This window comes from Bufo bufo, chromosome 9 (assembly GCF_905171765.1).
Source record: "Bufo bufo chromosome 9, aBufBuf1.1, whole genome shotgun sequence".
Classification (NCBI taxonomy): domain Eukaryota; kingdom Metazoa; phylum Chordata; class Amphibia; order Anura; family Bufonidae; genus Bufo; species Bufo bufo.
Genome location: NC_053397.1, coordinates 185,713,424 through 185,732,151, shown reverse-complemented (window position 1 = coordinate 185,732,151; position 18,728 = coordinate 185,713,424). Strand labels below are relative to the sequence as shown.

At 45.8% G+C, this 18,728-nt stretch overlaps 1 protein-coding gene across 4 annotated transcripts in view; it reads right to left on the bottom strand.

Annotated features, from left to right (window-relative positions):
• Positions 1-375: 375 nt before the first annotated feature.
• The window catches only part of LOC120979397 (torsin-1A-interacting protein 1-like), a 73,048-nt gene continuing 54,695 nt past the window's right edge, over positions 376-18,728 (bottom strand). The window contains exons 7-22 of one of the 4 annotated variants that reach the window (XM_040408130.1): positions 18,471-18,524; positions 18,354-18,392; positions 17,662-17,715; positions 14,267-14,311; positions 14,154-14,192; positions 12,411-12,452; positions 11,844-11,897; positions 11,703-11,741; positions 10,030-10,086; positions 8,035-8,079; positions 7,479-7,532; positions 7,338-7,376; positions 5,987-6,046; positions 5,859-5,906; positions 2,523-2,597; positions 376-2,480 (exon numbers count right to left, since the gene is read on the bottom strand). In XM_040408130.1, the coding sequence (XP_040264064.1) occupies positions 1,798-2,480; positions 2,523-2,597; positions 5,859-5,906; positions 5,987-6,046; positions 7,338-7,376; positions 7,479-7,532; positions 8,035-8,079; positions 10,030-10,086; positions 11,703-11,741; positions 11,844-11,897; positions 12,411-12,452; positions 14,154-14,192; positions 14,267-14,311; positions 17,662-17,715; positions 18,354-18,392; positions 18,471-18,524 (1,427 nt within the window). In that variant the 3' untranslated portion in view covers positions 376-1,797. Of the gene's footprint in view, positions 2,598-5,858; positions 5,907-5,986; positions 6,047-7,337; positions 7,377-7,478; positions 7,533-8,034; positions 8,080-10,029; positions 10,087-11,702; positions 11,742-11,843; positions 11,898-12,410; positions 12,453-14,023; positions 14,066-14,153; positions 14,193-14,266; positions 14,312-17,661; positions 17,716-18,353; positions 18,393-18,470; positions 18,525-18,728 lie in introns of all 4 variants that reach the window. The other 3 variants (XM_040408128.1, XM_040408131.1, XM_040408132.1) reach the window with 3 other exon arrangements.

Below are 18,728 nucleotides of genomic sequence, written 5' to 3'. Positions count from 1 at the left end.
GGTGACTGCAGGCAGCCAGAACTTTATATTTTAACCCTAGATCTCTGCAAAGATAATATGAAGAAATGAAAGGGCACATGATTTTAGATCTGATAAAGAAATCACATTATAATGTAGACCTCCGCTTTTAGAATGAAAGCTGCGCTGTGATTGGTTGCTATTCCTTCTAGCCAGTTTCATAAATCTTGTTGCCACTGTCTATGGCAGTAGGACTGGTAGTCGCCTCACCACAAACACGTGAAACATAAGTACATGCAGATTTTCTAAAACCTGCACTTACATGTTTTCAGCTTCTCTGGCGGTGTGATTTCCCATTGATACATAACTCAGAATTATTCGCTGTAATTATTGCTATCTTTATGAAAACTGATGCCAAAAAACTAAGTGTAGTCATAACTTGCTGTTTTTGTATGGGGATCATAGACTGACACAAAATAATGTTGACTATCCACACTGACAAGACGTTTTCTCCAGAATAATGCCTCATGCACAAGACTCTATCCTCCGTGTGCCATCTGCATTTTTTTTTAGGGTAGCACACGGACCCATTTATTTTTATAGGGCCATCCAATTTTTTGGGGCGGATTTGTATGGCCGTTCCGGAATTTATATTATATTGAGGGAGAAAACAGCCATTTCTATTCCATATTTCAATTGATTGGAATGGGAAGAATGCAGAATGCATGCAGAAGCGATCTCTATTTTCAGGACTGAAATATGGATACGGTCGTGTGCATGAAGCCTAAAGAACGATGGCTGGCCCGCACCGAGCCTGGAGAAAATGGGTTCAAGATAATGGTCTGTGTTGCATTATTGGAACAATATTTTTTTAGTACCCCTTAGTTGTAGGCCACCCCAGAGGTCAGACCTTGCTAACATATCTAGTCAATAGGTCATGAATGTTTATGATGAGAATACACCTCTAAAGGTACTAGAGCAAGTCGCTCCACAGAAATACCCTATAATGTGAACACGGTACATAAGTTATCAAATCATTCACATCATGGCAGTAACTAGACAGCTTTTCAGTGATTTTGCTCCTGATGAAACCTATGGTTGAGTACGTGGGGGAGAAACGCGTAGGGCCTATGATGATGTATTTACATCGGTACACTTGTTTAATTTTTGGCTAGTATTACATTACAGGAGGATTCTCTGCATCTCTTCATGGCGTGGCTTGTGGTTTACGATGGAGGCCACATAACTGGTACAAGATTGTTGACCCCACTGTATATCTGTCCTTCGTCCGCTTTGTCCTCTAACAGATTAGGGTGAGCTAGGGACAGCTTTGAAGACAGTGGGATCGCTCTTGTCAGGGCGGCTAATCCGCTCCCTAGGAAGGAATCCGTTTTTTAGAGATGTATTAGGGACGGTCACCTTTTGATCCTTTCAATTATATTAATAAAAGTTGCGTTTTTCTTTTCTGTGATTTCGATGGGAAGAAAGGAGTCAGAAGACGTGAGGCAACAGAAGGAAAAAAATAAAAATAATGGAATAGCAGGATCCATGTAGGCAAGTACTTTTTTTTAAATTTGTCTATGGGGTTGGGAAAAAAACCCCTCATCTGAACAGTCTGTGATTGAATGGATTCAAATCTATATTTTTTTCTTTTGCAACGGCGTTGTCCTTGGAATGCTGGTGGTATATGATATCCGGAAATACCAATATAATACAATGCTGCCTCCACCATTTAATGTAACCTACATGAGGCTATTTTGTCCATAGGACACTGAAGTGGGTAACAACGCCCATGCATTCGGGTGGGGTATCCAATGCTATTCCCTTGGACTCCATGCTTCAGATTGGTTTCTTCACACACTGCTCCGGGATAGTCTCTTCAGGGAAAACAGGAAGCACTACGTGCGATATGCGGCTCCAGACTCCACTAAACTTGTCGCGATCCATCCAATCATGGGAGGCCGCGTTCTCGGTCTCTGGGCCAATTAGTTTGTCGATTAAAAACTCTCTCACGGTCTCTTCCAGATCATTAAGTGGAATGTCCTTTGCCAGAGTTGCCTCATCCAAGAGCACCGTGAACAGCAGCATCACGTTTTTGAAGACGGCCGATTCATGGTCACAGTACTTGTAGAGAATCAGCAGCGACCCAGACGGCAGAAGCTCTAAGCGATGCAGAATGGCTGCACTGGTCTTGGCTTGGAAATGGGCGCTCAGATGATCATCAATGTGTGCTTTAACCACCTCGCTGCTTTCAGACGCCCAGTTTGATCCTGAAATCACTGTGTAGTTGCCACCAAGGGAGGAGGAATAGATATCTGCTAGCTGGGTGCCAATACAGAGCAGAGTCTGTTCTGCATCCCTGGCACCAGTGAGGAGGAGGATAGCGGGCTCTGTATTTTTCTTCCAGTTTTCCAGGTGACGCTCCAAAATGACTCTACTTCTTTTCCACATCAGCGGAGATTGGTTGGTGAAAACGCTGGTAAGGTTCTCAAAGTCATCCTTCAGATCTTTTTGGACTTCTGGTGCATCTAGAAACTGATCTGTGAACTTATGGACTGACTCTGGTGATATGTAAAGCACAGCCGCTACGCCCACAGCCAGGACGAGGAGGAGAGCCGGAACAAAATATTTCATACATGCTGGTGAGGAAAGAGAAGAGATATATGAGCCACAGAAAGTTTTATAGATGTTTCGATTGCAAGGTAGGTTTTATCAACAGATTTAGGGGGCGTTAATCATTTCATTTATGACTCCCATAATGCTGCATAACTATGCCACTGGACTACTCAAAGACTTGTATTTATTAGGGATGTCGTCCCGTCACTGGTACTCCCAGGGATTAGCTGAAATCTGTTGGACAAACCAGCCACAACTGTTCAATTCCCCTACAGCACCACCGCAGGGGAAATGAAGCATTGCACCTATTAAAGTCAATGAGCTGTCTGTGTAATATATGGACATGCCAGGTCCTCTCATATGTGACTCTTTTAACTCACAATTCCCAGGCACTGAATGACAAACGGACATGTCCGGTGTATGTGCAGATAGAGGCAGCAGAATTCACAGCATCTGTGCATGTGCCGGACACGTCTATTTGCTATTCTGCGCCTGTGCTGAATCGAAGCTAACCAGGAGCAGCCTGAGGAAGAGGTTGCCGCCATCTTGCAGCCCATGGACGGGGAAGATGACAGATAAGTATGCTTACTTCACTGACACTGGGGCAGCCAAGGGACAATATACAGTCATGCATACTTGTATGAGTCATACATGACTGTATATGACATTTTGAACAATTACGTTGGAAATTGGCCAACCCCCCTTAAGTTTCATTTGGCAATCTTTGTTCCTTCATTCATTTCCAGACCCCCTGATATCCAGTGTACAACCTGCTCCTAGTTTCAGACTTCTCATGTGGAGGTGTCCCTTTTCCCTTTCAGTAATACATGCGGAACATGAAGTCTGTGAGTCTAGGATGCTGCTGGCTTCACTAGCTGTCATGTATTGGCACAGCTTCATTTCTGAACTGTTTTCCACCTCCTCAACTCATGAGGGATCTCCTCTGTCTTAGTAAATGGGTCCGCATCCGGACGGTGCCCGTATGTTCCGGGTCGCAATACAGGCACGGCCGAGCAATGGCCGTGTGCATGAGCCCTTATACAGATTATCACTGATGCTGAGGACTGTGCCCTCCCCCCAAATAGAGTTTCCATGGGTACTTTGCTTTCTCTCTGAACTCGTATACAGCCTATCTGGTTCTCCAATGAAAACTGGTTGCTTTCCTCCCGATCTACAGGCTGTGTGTGTTGCGTTCCTTGGATGCTTTCCCCCTTCTCCACATTTTGATCTGCCATGTACAACAACCTCCCCCTCGCTGCGGCTATCTTTAGCACGGACAGAAATGAGGGGGAGAGAGTCATTAGAAACAGCAGCTGTGCTCTAATGGATTTATGTCAGATTCAACAGCATCAACAGCTAGGTGAAGGACTTAGGCGACTTTCACACCAGCGTTTTTGCTGGATCCGTCATGGATCAGCAAAAATGCTTCCGTCACAATAATACAATCATCTGCATCCGTTATGAATGGATCTGGTTGTATTATCTTTAACATTGCCAAGACGGATCCGTCATGAACAGCATTGAAAGTCAATGGGAGACGGATCCGTTTTCTATTGTGTCAGGACAGGAAAACGCTGCTTGCAGTGTTATTCTGTCCGCGATGGGGACGCAACCAAACGGAACGGAATGCCTTCTGGTGGACTCTTTTTTATTGAGTTCAGTTTTGTCCCCATTGACAATGAATGGGGACAAAACGGAAGCGTTTTCCTCCGCTATTGAGATCCTATGACGGATCTCAATAGCGGAAAGGGAAAGCGCAGATGTCAGCAGAAGCAAATATAAATAAATAAATCATAGGACATTTTTATCAAAGACTATTTAGGAAGTTACTTCAATCTTTCATTTAGGACACAAATACACAGTTAAAACTGCCATAGGTGTCCATAGCCTTTCTGATGAGTTTCCCAACAGATTTCCTCTGACCGTGATGTAGAGAACAACCCTTGATATTGGTTCTATCAGTATATAGCTCTACGCACAAACACTTTTCCTTTTTTATCAGGGATCAATTTGACCAGATGGGTGCTAAATTATCATGTGGTCATAGGAAAGTGTATATAAGGATTGTGTAAAGATATCTGCAGGAAGACAGGCCAAAATAAGGCATTAACACAAAATGGACTACTTTCTGCTTCTGGTGTTGGAAAATTCCAGTTTATATTTTGCACATCTGCACCACCAACCTGAGCCAGATTCTCACACTTTATGGAATATCAGACCTTGCATTAAACTAATGTCACTAGAGCAATCACTCTTGATACACAAGGGGCAGTTAGACAGTCTACAGATGCTCCACTGAACTCGACAGTCTACAGATGCTCCACTGAACTCGACAGTCTACAGATGCTCCACTGAACTCGACAGTCTACAGATGCTCCACTGAACTCGACAGTCTACAGATGCTCCACTGAACTCGACAGTCTACAGATGCTCCACTGAACTCGACAGTCTACAGATGCTCCACTGAACTCGACAGTCTACAGATGCTCCACTGAACTCGACAGTCTACAGATGCTCCACTGAACTCGACAGTCTACAGATGCTCCACTGAACTCGACAGTCTACAGATGCTCCACTGAACTCGACAGTCTACAGATGCTCCACTGAACTCGACAGTCTACAGATGCTCCACCGAACTCGACAGTCTACAGATGCTCCACCGAACACGACAGTCTACAGATGCTCCACCGAACACGACAGTCTACAGATGCTCCACTGAACTCGACAGTCTACAGATGCTCCACTGAACTCGACAGTCTACAGATGCTCCACCGAACACGACAGTCTACAGATGCTCCACCGAACACGACAGTCTACAGATGCTCCACCGAACACGACAGTCTACAGATGCTCCACCGAACACGACAGTCTACAGATGCTCCACTGAACTAGACAGTCTACAGATGCTCCACTGAACTCGACAGTCTACAGATGCTCCACTGAACTCGACAGTCTACAGATGCTCCACTGAACTCGACAGTCTACAGATGCTCCACTGAACTCGACAGTCTACAGATGCTCCACTGAACTCGACAGTCTACAGATGCTCCAGACTTACTGAAGTGGCTCATGCAGGATGATAAATTTGGTCACTTTTGTTTAACTTTACACAGTCTGATGGCTGACCCCTTTCCTGCCGAGCCACCCTCAGTTGTTGAACGAGGTGCAAAAAGTGCCCAGGACACTTAATGTGGTGCATGGCACGTGCACCTGAATTCTGGCTCAATTTGAGCCTGAATACTCCCCGCATCTCCATGAGTAAATCTGTCCCATTATATACTAACCTGCAAAATATCTGGAGAAATGAGTTCGAGGTTTCCTTGAAAGGTTTCCTGTATGAAGAAAGACAGAACTTAGAAAACCTTATTAAATATTATAGATAAACTGCACACACACAATAACGTGATTTTACCTTTTTGTTCAACGTCTTTTTTTGGATTGTGGTTCATCCTATTTTGTATAGGAAAAGATACTGTAGAGAAATAACACAAATGGTAAAAGAGGATGTAGAAGAAAAATATAATAACACGTCTAGTACTTTTTTCCCCCTCCCATCACGGTCTAAATATTATTTTAAAGGGCATCTGTCAGCAGTTCTGTACATATGACACCGGCTGACCTGTTACATGTGCACTTGGCAGCTGAAGACATCCGTGATGGTTCCATGTTCATATGGTCCGCATTGATGGGAAAATAGAACTTTCAATATATGCAAATGAGCCTCTGGGAGCAACGGGGGTGTTGTCGTTACACCTAGAGGCTCTGCTTTCCCTGCAACTGCTGCACCTTCTCCAATTTGATTGACAGGACCAGGTGTGATGAAGTTTTCGCTACTTGGCCCTGTCAAAGTGGAGAGGGCACAGCAGTTGCAGAGAGGTGTAATGGTAACGCCCCTGTTGCTCCTAGAAGCTCATTTGCATATATAAAATATCATTTTCTCAGCAGTGTGGACACATATGAACATGGATGCATTCAACTGCCAAGTGCACATGTAACAGGTCAGCCAGTTACCTAGGTACAAATCTACTGACAGATGCCCTTTAATATATGACCTGCCTTGGTTAGGGTCACTGTCCTGGGGGCAATACTTAACACAAAAACTTTTTTGTTTTTAATAACTTTATTTTTGCTTTATTTTATTTTTAGGATGTGTTCCCCCCACAAACAGGAACCGTCTGTCCGGTGTCATCCGGAAAAACGGATCCGGTATTCATTTTTTTCACAGATTTAAAAAGTCTGCGCATGCGCGGACCGGAAGAACGGATCCGTCAATGCGGCAATTTTAATGCCGGATCCGGCACTAATACATTTTAATGGAAATTAATGCCAGATCCGGCATTCCGGCAAGTGTTCAGGATTGTCCAGCAAGTGTTCAGGCCAAAAAAACAAAAAAACGTAAGAGGGACTGAACTGATGCATCCTGAACGGATCGCTCTCCATTCACAATGCATTAGGATAAAACCGATCAGTTCTTTTCCGGTATTGAGCCCCTAGGACGGAACTCAATGCCGGAAAAGAAAAACGCAAGTGTGAAAGTACCCTTACACTCAGATCTGACACTTAGGATCAGTAGTAGAGAGGTAATGCAATGAATTTACACCTCTTTAAATAACGTCTATATACATTAGTTTTATATAAACTGTAATAGGAGGACACACCCTTCAGGTCTATCTACAGCACAGCTAAAAAGGAGATCTCTGCCTGCAGGAACACACAATACGACAAGCATATCTGCACAAAACTACGCGAACCTCTCCACGTACCCGCTTTCCGTTGAGGGCGAGTTGCTGGTTTTTCTTCATCTATAATGTGAAAGACGATAATGTGAGCTGGTTTTCCATACACAACACATGGTTCTTCTCAGAGCCGTGTAACATTATCGCATATTTAAAGGACTCACATACCATCAGAAAAGCCCATGAGCTTGCTAGGCAAGGCAGGCTGTGTCTCCGTATTTACTGCAGATAAATGGAGAAGTCAATATAAAAGACATATTCAGGAGTCGTTATGAGAAAAGACACTTATTTCACGCCTGGAGGAGAGATAACGGGAGAGGTTCTTGTAACGTTCTCATGGACATCCTAGGCGTCCTTCAGTAGTGTGTATAACGCTGTAGCAGGTCATTTCTTGAAGCCGTTTCTCTACAATCTTGAGCACAAAGTTAGTACAATGATGGAGCAGACACGGGTTTGTCTCCTGGCTGATAAACCAGCCCTAAGCAGCGTCCACACCATTGCCCTGCCCTCCATCGAGTCTTGCGCCCCTCCCAGAGAGTGGTCTCAGATACTTCTTGTCCCCTTTTCTCTTGCAGAGTACCCCCCTCCCTCGGAGAATCTTTTTTCAATACCATCCACGTGTGTGCCCCCCTACAGCTGGTGGACAGGGCTCCTGCAATTTGAACCCCGGAAACACAGGAGCTAGGAGATATTACACGTGCAGGTACGTGAACGCCCTCGTTACCTTTTGGTTGATGGTGGTGACGGGTGCCAAACTCTTCTCTGCGATCTGTCAAGTAGACATTATGAAAGGAACAGGATTGACATGAGGTAAGAACAGCATACACATACAATCTTATACCCCTAAAGGTGCCCGTACACAGTAGTCGAAAGAGGAGCAAAATGGACGATTTCAAACAGAACAATTGTTCACTGGGTGAAATTTACCAGCAAACGAGCTTACAGCTGCCCACTGACATCGCCTGAAAAGAAACTGTCCATGTTGAAAGCTTGTCGGCCAGGGATCAGCAACCTCCGGCACTCCAGCTGTTGTGAAACTACAACTCCCAGAATCCTCCTTTCACTTCTATAGGAGTTACAAAAACAGCCAAGTAAATGTGCATGCTGGGAGTTGTAGTTTCACAGCAGCTGGAGTGCCGAAGGTTGCTGATCTCTGTTGTAGACGAACAAAAGATCTTTCCAAGAACGTTTCCAGAAAGATCATTCGTCTTTTGCCAGGTGTTAGTGAACACGTACGGGGCGATCTGAGCAACGTAGATTAAAAGGTGGATAGGTCATCAGTAGTGAGGAGCGGAGCGAGTTTGGATGCTACATCTGAAGTCGCTTCGTTCAAAACTTTGGATTAAAACTGTACGGAGATCTGTCTCTGTACAGTATTAAAATGTATGGGCTCTGATGAGCCGAAGTCAGTTATGCACAAAGACTTCGTTGAATAACTTCAGTAATTGACTTTTAAGGTGGAAAACCACTTTAAAACTACTTGGAACCGAACTCTCCCTCGGTCCAGACTGGTACCGACTTCGGCTCATTGGAGCCCTTACATTTTAATACTGTACGGAGACGGATCCCTGTACAGTATTAATCCGAAGTTTTGAACGTCGCTCATCACTGCTAATGATCTATCCACCTTTGAATCTATGTTGCTCAGACCGCACCGTACATGTTCACTAACAGCCGGCAGAAGATGAACGATCTTTCTGGAAACGTTCTTGGAGCATTTCCAGAAAAACTCCTTTAAAGGGTTTTTTGCACAAACAAACAAAAAAAAAAAATCTAAATAAACTGAATATGGGTTAAAATCACAAATAATGACTTGCTCACATTTCCAGACCCTTGGTACTCCCCTCTGTGGTTCCATTGTACTTGTCTTAGTTTACAACCTTGCATTGATGACATCGCCATGACATGAAGCAGACTGCGGCAGCCAATCACTGGTTGCAGTGGTGGTCTGCCAATGTTTTCATCTGCTGAGGTCACATATTGGAATGACGTGTCATCAATGCAGAGTTGTAAACAGGGTCCAGCAGATTATGTGAAAGGAAAGTTAGAGTGCAGTCACACGTACTGGCCGCCATACGGCCGTTGCGATTTGGCCAAAACCAATGCCACAAAGATTACTAATGAAAGAACTGGTAACGCCTTGCAGTTTGTTAACGGCGTGGCCATTAGAAACCACAGCAAGTTACCAATTCTTTTGTTGGCAGTCTGCAGGGACCTGCGGCTCAACCCTGTGATGCCTGGTATGTGTGACAGCACCCGGTATCTTTATGTTAACCCACATACAAGATCAGAACTTAAAGGGGTTATCTGAGACTGAAAAATGTACTGCCAATTCCCGGGCCCCTCACACTGAATATACTTACCTGGCTCCCTGCTCCCGGTCCCTGCAGCGGCTTCTCCCCGTGCACAGATGAAAACATCTGGTGTCGGGGGGGGAGCCAATGGCAGGCGGTTATGGGGGAGGGGCCGCCTCCCTAGCGTCACCCGCGATTCTAGGCAGGCTAGTCCCTGTCTGCCATTGGCCCCCCGGCACCGTATGTTTTCATCTGCAGCTGCGGCGGTGCGGAGACCAGGATCGGTACAAGTAGCGTGGAGCCAGGTAAGTATATTCAGTGTGAGGGGCCCGGGCATTGGCGGTACATTTTTCAGTCTCAGATAACCCCTTTAATAAACTGGACCAGATAGGTGTTGGGTAAAAATATATTACACATGAACATACCAGGAGATCTCCATGTTTCTAACATTTCTTTATATTGGGTTCTCTCAATGAATGGATCTGAAGAAGAAAAGGCAATTAAGTAACATGACACAGAATGCCCCAATGGGGGGAGATGTATCAAAACTGGTGCAAGTGTACCTCTCGTTCTCAGATGGCCTTTGGCAAAGAAAAGCTGTGTGACCTAATAGGGGACATTTATTCCCCTTTTCCTTTACATCAGTTTAAACCTCCACCATTATTTTGTGTTCCATCACATATTACTTTTTTTTTGTTGACAGACTGAGGGGCATTTACTAAAGTGTTTACGTCGCCATTTGTGACGCTCAACATGATTTGCGACTTTTTGAGTCCTTCACCCCTTTTCTAAAGTGGTGAGAAAAATAGCGGGGCTTCATGTAGCCTGCTGGATTTACATAACTTATGCCAGAACCTGCAGTAGGTTATACCCGAAGTCTTCGCCAGCCCCTAGCTAGCGTAGACTTCTGTTTCTGGCAAATGGAGGGGCAGAGATGCAACAACCTTATTGGGCTCACTCCTGGCGCACAGGGATCAAGACTGGCGTACGGGAACAGCAGTCCTTATAAATGTCCCTCAAGGTTTTTGTTAAATAAATAAATACCACTCTTTATGGTTGCTATTACTAATACTACACATTCAGTTTGTGACATAAGGTAACTCAAGCTAATGAGATGTTTAATAAGAAGATCAGCCATTTTCAATCAAGAAGGTAGCAGTCCCAAAAATGTGTGTGTCTTACCTGTTACACGTTCTATAAACTGATCACAAGACTTAAAGGGGTTGTCTCATTTCAGCAAACAGCAAATTAATACAAGGCACTTACTAATGTATTGTTAATATCCCTATTGCCTCCTTTGCTGGCTGGATTCATTTTCCATCACAATATACACTGCTCGTTTCTATGATTATGACCACCCCGCAATCCATCAGCGGTGGTCGTGTTTGCACACTGTGCAAAAAAAGTGCCAGCCTCTCTGGTGGCCGGGACTGTGGGATCGCACATAGGCTGGTGCTTTTTACTATAGTGTGCAAAAGCAACCACCGCTGCTGGATTGCAAGGTGGTCGTAACCATGGAAACGAGCAGTGTATAATGAGATAGAAAAATAAATCCAGCCAGCAAAGGATGCAATATGGACAATCACAGTATGTTAGTAACTTACTTGCATTAACTTCCTCTACATGATAAATGCTATTTTCTGAAGTGAGACAAGCCCTTTTGTCACCACAAAATGCAATGCAATCTGAACGCATCATTATATAGAGAAAGAGGAACTGAACAGATTGACATATATATATATATATATATATATGTCAAACGGATCGCTCTCCATTCACAATGCATTAGGATAAAACCGATCAGTTCTTTTCCGGTATAGAGCCCCTAGGACGGAACTCAATGCCGGAAAAGAAAAACGCAAGTGTGAAAGTACCCTTACACTCAGATCTGACACTTAGGATCAGTAGTAGAGAGGTAATGCAATGAATTTACACCTCTTTAAATAACGTCTATATACATTAGTTTTATATAAACTGTAATAGGAGGACACACCCTTCAGGTCTATGTACAGCACAGCTAAAAAGGAGATCTCTGCCTGCAGGAACACACAATACGACAAGCATATCTGCACAAAACTACGCGAACCTCTCCACGTACCCGCTTTCCGTTGAGGGCGAGTTGCTGGTTTTTCTTCATCTATAATGTGAAAGACGATAATGTGAGCTGGTTTTCCATACACAACACATGGTTCTTCTCAGAGCCGTGTAACATTATCGCATATTTAAAGGACTCACATACCATCAGAAAAGCCAATGAGCTTGCTAGGCAAGGCAGGCTGCGTCTCCGTATTTACTGCAGATAAATGGAGAAGTCAATATAAAAGCCATATTTAGGAGTCGTTATGAGAAAAGACACTTATTTCACGCCTGGAGGAGAGATAACGGGAGAGATTCTTGTAACGTTCTCATGGACATCCTAGGCGTCCTTCAGTAGTGTGTATAACGCTGTAGCAGGTCATTTCTTGAAGCCGTTTCTTTACTATCTTGAGCACAAAGTTAGTACAGTGATGGAGCAGACACGGGTTTGTCTCCTGGCTGATAAACGGCAGTGCCCAGGCCCTAAGCAGCGTCCACACCATTGCCCTGCCCTCCATCGAGTCTTGCGCCCCTCCCAGAGAGTGGTCTCAGATATTTATTGTCCCCTTTTCTCTTGCAGAGTGCCCCCCTTCCCTCGGAGAATCTTTTTTCACTACCATCCACGTGTGTGCCCCCCGACAGCTGGTGGACAGGGCTCCTGCAATTTGAACCCCGGAAACACAGGAGCTAGGAGATATTACACACACAGGTACGTGAACGCCCTTGTTACCTTTTGGTTGATGGTGGTGACGGGTGAACTCTTCTCTGCGATCTGTCAAGTAGACATTATGAAAGGAACAGGATTGACATGAGGCAAGAACAGCATAAACATACAATCGGATAACCCTAAAGATGCCCGTACACAGTAGTCAAAAGAGAAGCAAAATGGACGATTTCAAGTGAGACAAGCCCTTTTGTCACCACAAAATGCAATGCAATCTGAACGCACCATTATATAGAGAAAGAGGAACTGAACAGATTGACATATATATATCTATAAAACAAAAATTGGGGAAAAGATTCAGTAAAACATACGGTATATTTTATACATTTTTCTCTTCTTTTTACACCTCCTGTGAACGGCTATCGGTACAGGGAGGAGGTATTATCAGTGATTGGTTTACATGGCCTGATAGTCTGGCAGATTATCAGGGACCAATGTTCCTGTGAATGCTCAATCCCGACAATCCGCCCGTCTGAAGTGGCAGCCGATCACCCGATGAATGAGCGAAACGCCTGCTCATCGGGTGAAAATGTTGTTCCTGCAGACAAGTAAATTATCGTTTCTGGGCAGCAGTAATGGGTAAGGCTGAGTTCACATCAGCGTTCAGCCTTTCTGTTCTCCTGCACTGTTATAGGATCAGGAGAACGGAAAGGACGGATTCGGCACAAAACTGAGCCGAACTGAGCCTACGGACCCCATAGACTATAATGGGGTCCGTTAGGTTTCCGCTCAGAAGATGATTTTGGAGCGGAGACAAAAGTTGTGCATGCAGGACTTTTGTCTCCGCTTCAAAATCATCTTCTGAGCAGAAGCATAACGGACCCGATTATAGTCCGTAGGCTCAGTTTTGTGACAAATCCGTCCTTTCCGTTCTCCTGATCCTATAACTGAGCAGGAGAACAGAAAGGTTGAACGCTGATGTGAACTCAGCCTGAGAGTTGTTGCGGTGGCATGAGGTGGACCTGCACAATATTAGGTAAGTGGTTCTACTTTTCGGGTTGACTTTTGTATTCATCTCATGATAAGCACCTATCCATGCCTGTAGTATATGATACCAACCTGTATAACCTGTATAAGACACACGTAGACACGACACTACTGGCCGCCAGCACAATCCACATTCTCAGCTTTTATGGGTGAGCATGAATCACGCAAAATGGCCCCTGCCCTCAGCAGTCGCATATACAGTACCTAACTGACATCTTAGTACTCCTGTAGACAACAGGACCACGACAACCATTGTGCAGTCAAGGATCGCTGATGCAGCGCAGCCATAGAAATTAGCAGGACTGCAGTGCGACTCACAAGCTGCCGTGACCCCAGAATGGGAAAAAGATCCCACTTTACTCCAGTCGCGCAGCAACTGCATTGACTTCTGTGGCTGCGCTGCCACGCAGCGATCCTTGGTCAGGATCCCTGTGTCACGGCCAAGATCATCGTGTAGCTCCAGGCATCGACTAAATGTATACATCCCATCAGTATACATGATTAGCTGTGTACATTGGGGCGGTGTTTTTTCCGCAATACATGCTGTTAAGAAGGTGTAAAAAGTCATAAACCGTAAGTCAGGCGCACATCCATCAGACACAGAAGAAGAATACATGAACCTTTTCTTGTACCTTTGGGTTTCTGTCTATACGGGATTATTTCTTCTTCGTCATCTGGAAGATGCAGCGTAATACAAGAAGACAGAAAGAAGGGGTTCTGCACAGAGCAGTCTTACACCGGTAAATCTGACATTCTACATACCTTCAGAACTAGAGCGGAAAGGCTGCGTGTTCGTAGTACCTGTAGTTAGAAATTAGAATAAGTGACACAGAAGCTACGAGTCAGGTATATTGGACACACAGAAGTCTACGGACCTCTCCAGGGTTCTCCTTTGTAGTAATGTCTCTTTTCTTCAACATCTGCAGAAAGAAAATTGGCTGAGTAACTTAAGACACGATCAGGACCATGTAAACAGGGCTGATTTCTTAAGAAACCAGCACCACGTCAGTCCACAGGTTGTATGTGGTACAGGTTCGCAGCTCCATTGATGTGAATAGGGTTAAGTGACAGTACCGCACACAACCTGTGGAAAGATGTGGTGCCGTTTCTGGAGGAAAGCCGCCATGTATTTCTAATCCTGTACAGGTCTGCAGAGGAAAGATGCCATCCCTCCTGACTTTTACCCCTCCAAAGATATTCAAGCTAAGCTTGGTGTTCTGAACTGACACCTCTGGGGTCCGATCATCTCCCATAGATCAGGCATGCTGAATTCCAATAGGCCAATCCTTATGTACTGTCATAGGAGAGTCAGTGAGGCCCCCTATACCACGGGTGTCAAACACAAGGCCCGCGGGCCGAATCCGGCCCGCCAGACCTCGTCATGTAGCCCGCGCAGCGAGCGAGCTGGCGGCGGCGGCTGGGCACAGGGAGATGAGCGCTTCCATTGTGGAAGCGCTCATCTCCAGTCATCTGTATCGCCGTCCTCAGGACAGGGATACAGATGCCTGCCTGTGCTGCGGTAGGGGAGGAAGAGGCGTGTCCCTTTCCCTTCCTCTGATAGGCTGCAGGCACTAGGCCGGCAGCCTATCAGAGGCCGGCGCAGGTGGCGCGATGACGTCATCGCGCTGCCTGAGCCATACAGCGTGGGACACAGGCCAGAAGAGGCCTGCATCACATCACTGACATGGAGGTAAGTATGTGTTTTTTTTAGTTTTTTTATTATGTACAATACTTTTACTGGCGGGGGCTGTTATTACTGGCAAAGGGGGGGGCTGTTATTACTGGCGGGGGCTGTTATTACTGTCAAAGGGGGGGGCTGTTATTACTGGCGGGGGGGCTGTTATTACTGGCAAAGGGGGGGCTGTTATTACTGGCGGGGGCTGTTATTACTGGCAAAGGGGGGGCTGTTATTACTGGCAAAGGGGGGGCTGTTATTACTGGCAAAGGGGGGCTGTTATTACTGGCACAGAGGGGCTGTTATTACTGGCACAGAGGGGCTGTTATTACTGGCACAGAGGGGCTGTTATTACTGGGGGCTGTTATTACTGGCACAGAGGGGCTGTTATTACTGGCACAGAGGGGCTCTTATTACTGGGGGCTGTTATTACTGGCACAGAGGGGCTCTTATTACTGGGGGCTGTTATTACTGGCACAGAGGGGCTGTTATTACTGGCAAAGGGGGCTGTTATTACTGGCAAAGGGGGCTGTTATTACTGGCAAAGGGGGCTGTTATTACTGGCAAAGGGGGCTGTTATTACTGGCACAGAGGGGCTCTTATTACTGGGGGCTGTTATTACTGGCACAGAGGGGCTGTTATTACTGGGGGCTGTTATTACTGGCAAAGGGGGGGCTGTTATTACTGGGGGCTGTTATTACTGGCACAGAGGGGCTCTTATTACTGGGGGCTGTTATTACTGGCACAGAGGGGCTGTTATTACTGGCAAAGGGGGCTGTTATTACTGGCACAGAGGGGCTCTTATTACTGGGGGCTGTTATTACTGGCACAGAGGGGCTCTTATTACTGGGGGCTGTTATTACTGGCAAAGGGGGCTGTTATTACTGGCAAAGGGGGCTGTTATTACTGGCACAGAGGGGCTCTTATTACTGGGGGCTGTTATTACTGGCACAGAGGGGCTGTTATTACTGGGGGCTGTTATTACTGGCAAAGGGGGGGCTGTTATTACTGGGGGCTGTTATTACTGGCACAGAGGGGCTCTTATTACTGGGGGCTGTTATTACTGGCACAGAGGGGCTGTTATTACTGGCAAAGGGGGCTGTTATTACTGGCACAGAGGGGCTCTTATTACTGGGGGCTGTTATTACTGGCACAGAGGGGCTCTTATTACTGGGGGCTGTTATTACTGGCACAGAGGGGCTGTTATTACTGGGGGCTGTTATTACTGACACAGAGGGGCTGTTATTACTGGGGGCTGTTATTACTGACACAGAGGGGCTGTTATTACTGACACAGAGGGGCTGTTATTACTGGGGGCTGTTATTACTGACACAGAGGGGCTGTTATTACTGGGGGCTGTCATTACTGGCACAGAGGGGCTCTTATTACTGGGGGCTGTTATTACTGGCACAGAGGGGCTCTTATTACTGGTGGCTGTTATTACTGGCACAGAGGGGCTGTTATTACTGGGGGCTGTTATTACTGACACAGAGGGGCTGTTATTACTGGGGGCTGTTATTACTGACACAGAGGGGCTGTTATTACTGGGGGCTGTCATTACTGGCACAGAGGGGCTCTTATTACTGGGGGCTGTTATTACTGGCACAGAGGGGCTCTTATTACTGGGGGCTGCTATTACTGGCACAGGGGGGCTGCTATTACTGGCATAGGGGGCTATTATTACTGGCACGGGGGGGGGGGGCTGTTAATACTGGCACATGATTGGGGGCACTATAGGGGCATCTACTGAGGCCACAAAGAAGGGGTATTTTATATGGGCTCTCTGTACAGTACAATTTTATACTGGGGCACATGGTGGGTACTATGGGGAAGGGGGGAGAGGAGTACTATGGGGTCATCTACAGGGGACACTAAGAAGGGGTATTTTATACTTGCAAATTATGGGGGACACTGAGGGCATCTACTGGAGCATTTTATACTGGTACATTATGGGGGGCACTAGGAGGAAGGAGGGTGTGGAGCACTATGGGGTCATTTACTAGGGGCACTATATAGGGGTATTTTATACTGGCACATTATGGGGGCACTATGAGGACATTAGCTCAAATGGGGGCATTATAAGGAGAATTATTACTACTGGGGGGTGGGGGCATTATGGTGGGCTTTATTACTCCCCCATGGTATGACCCCCTAGTAGCAGCACCAGCCTCTCCCTGCTCTGCTATCCCTCTGCCCTTTCTCCAAATCCTTATTATGAAATCTTTCTCATTAGGATAAAACACATAATCAGCTCTGCCGAGCCCCCGGCCAAAGTGTGGAAGTGGCGTCCGAGATCCCCAAGGGCCAAGCCAAGTAACTGTAAGTTTTCCGGCCCTTTGAGGGTGACCAAACTGCTGATGCGGCCCCCGATGAATTTGAGTTTGACACCCCTGCCCTATACAAATGAGATGGTTGGCCGCTCCTGCAGCCTTTCATCTGATGTGTAAAGTGGCTGCCCCAGCCCCTCCAGCAGATCTCCCAGCAATGAAAAAATATGGCCCATTATTTTGCAGAGAAAATTAGACAAATCTTTGACAAATTCTTATGATTTACTGTTAGCTTTAAATGATCCTAAAAGGAGCATAAAATACACACCCTCTGTGTCCTCCGTGACTTGTCTAGCCTGAGATGGCTGCTTCTTTGCACTGTCTGCAGGTGAACAATTGCAAAAAGATATCAGAACTTTGTGTAGGGACACACAGCACAGATCGATAGATCTAATATAATATCTCTCTCTCTATATCATGTAAATATCTATATACAGACACAAACATTAACTGGTCCATTTAAAGGTGTTATACAGGCCACATTCTGTATATTGATGACCCATCGTTGCGATAGGTCATCAATATTGGATCGGTCGGGGTCAGACACCTGGCACCCCTGCCGATCAGCTGTTTGAAGAGGAGGCAGAGCTCCATGCGAGCGCCGTTTCCTCTTCATTACACTGCCCATCGTCTCGGAAGTTTCGCCGGTACAGTGTAATGACAAGTACTCGCTCAGTTCACTTGTAATGACATTAGGCCACCGCTCCAGAGGAGACGACACGTATTGTAACGAACAGGAAGCAGCGCTCACACGGAGTGCCGCCTCCTCTTCAAACTGCTGATCAGCGGGGGTCTGATAGGTCACCAATAGATACGGCCATCATATAGTGACAGCATTTTTCTTCTTTATCACCTACGAGATGAAATGCCACAATGTGGGTCATTTTCATACTCTCAGCAGTGGCTTATTGATAACTGTGCTGCAGCGTATCCACATAGGATATAACAATATACACATACCATGAGAAGGCCTAATGCGAGGGCGGACGAGGTTCTCATCTGCAGATACAATCAGTCAATTAGCATTCATTTATTTTGCTATATGAATTCACATCCTGTAAATCATTAGACACATACCAGCAGTATAGTTGGTGAAAGGTCTAGGTTCGGATGGTTGCCGATTTGCACTGCCTGCAGTTAAAAAAGTCAAAAAATACATTCAAAAAGAGCTACAAATAAATATAAAACACAGGACAGAAGTGTTGTCACTGGGTCCCAGGAGAGGAGGTGCAGAATTTGGGATTGTAACACAACCTCTTAAAGGCCGTACACTTCTGCAACCACTCGTGTGCAGCCTGATGAAGGGTCTATACCCGAAATGTTGCCACATCACAT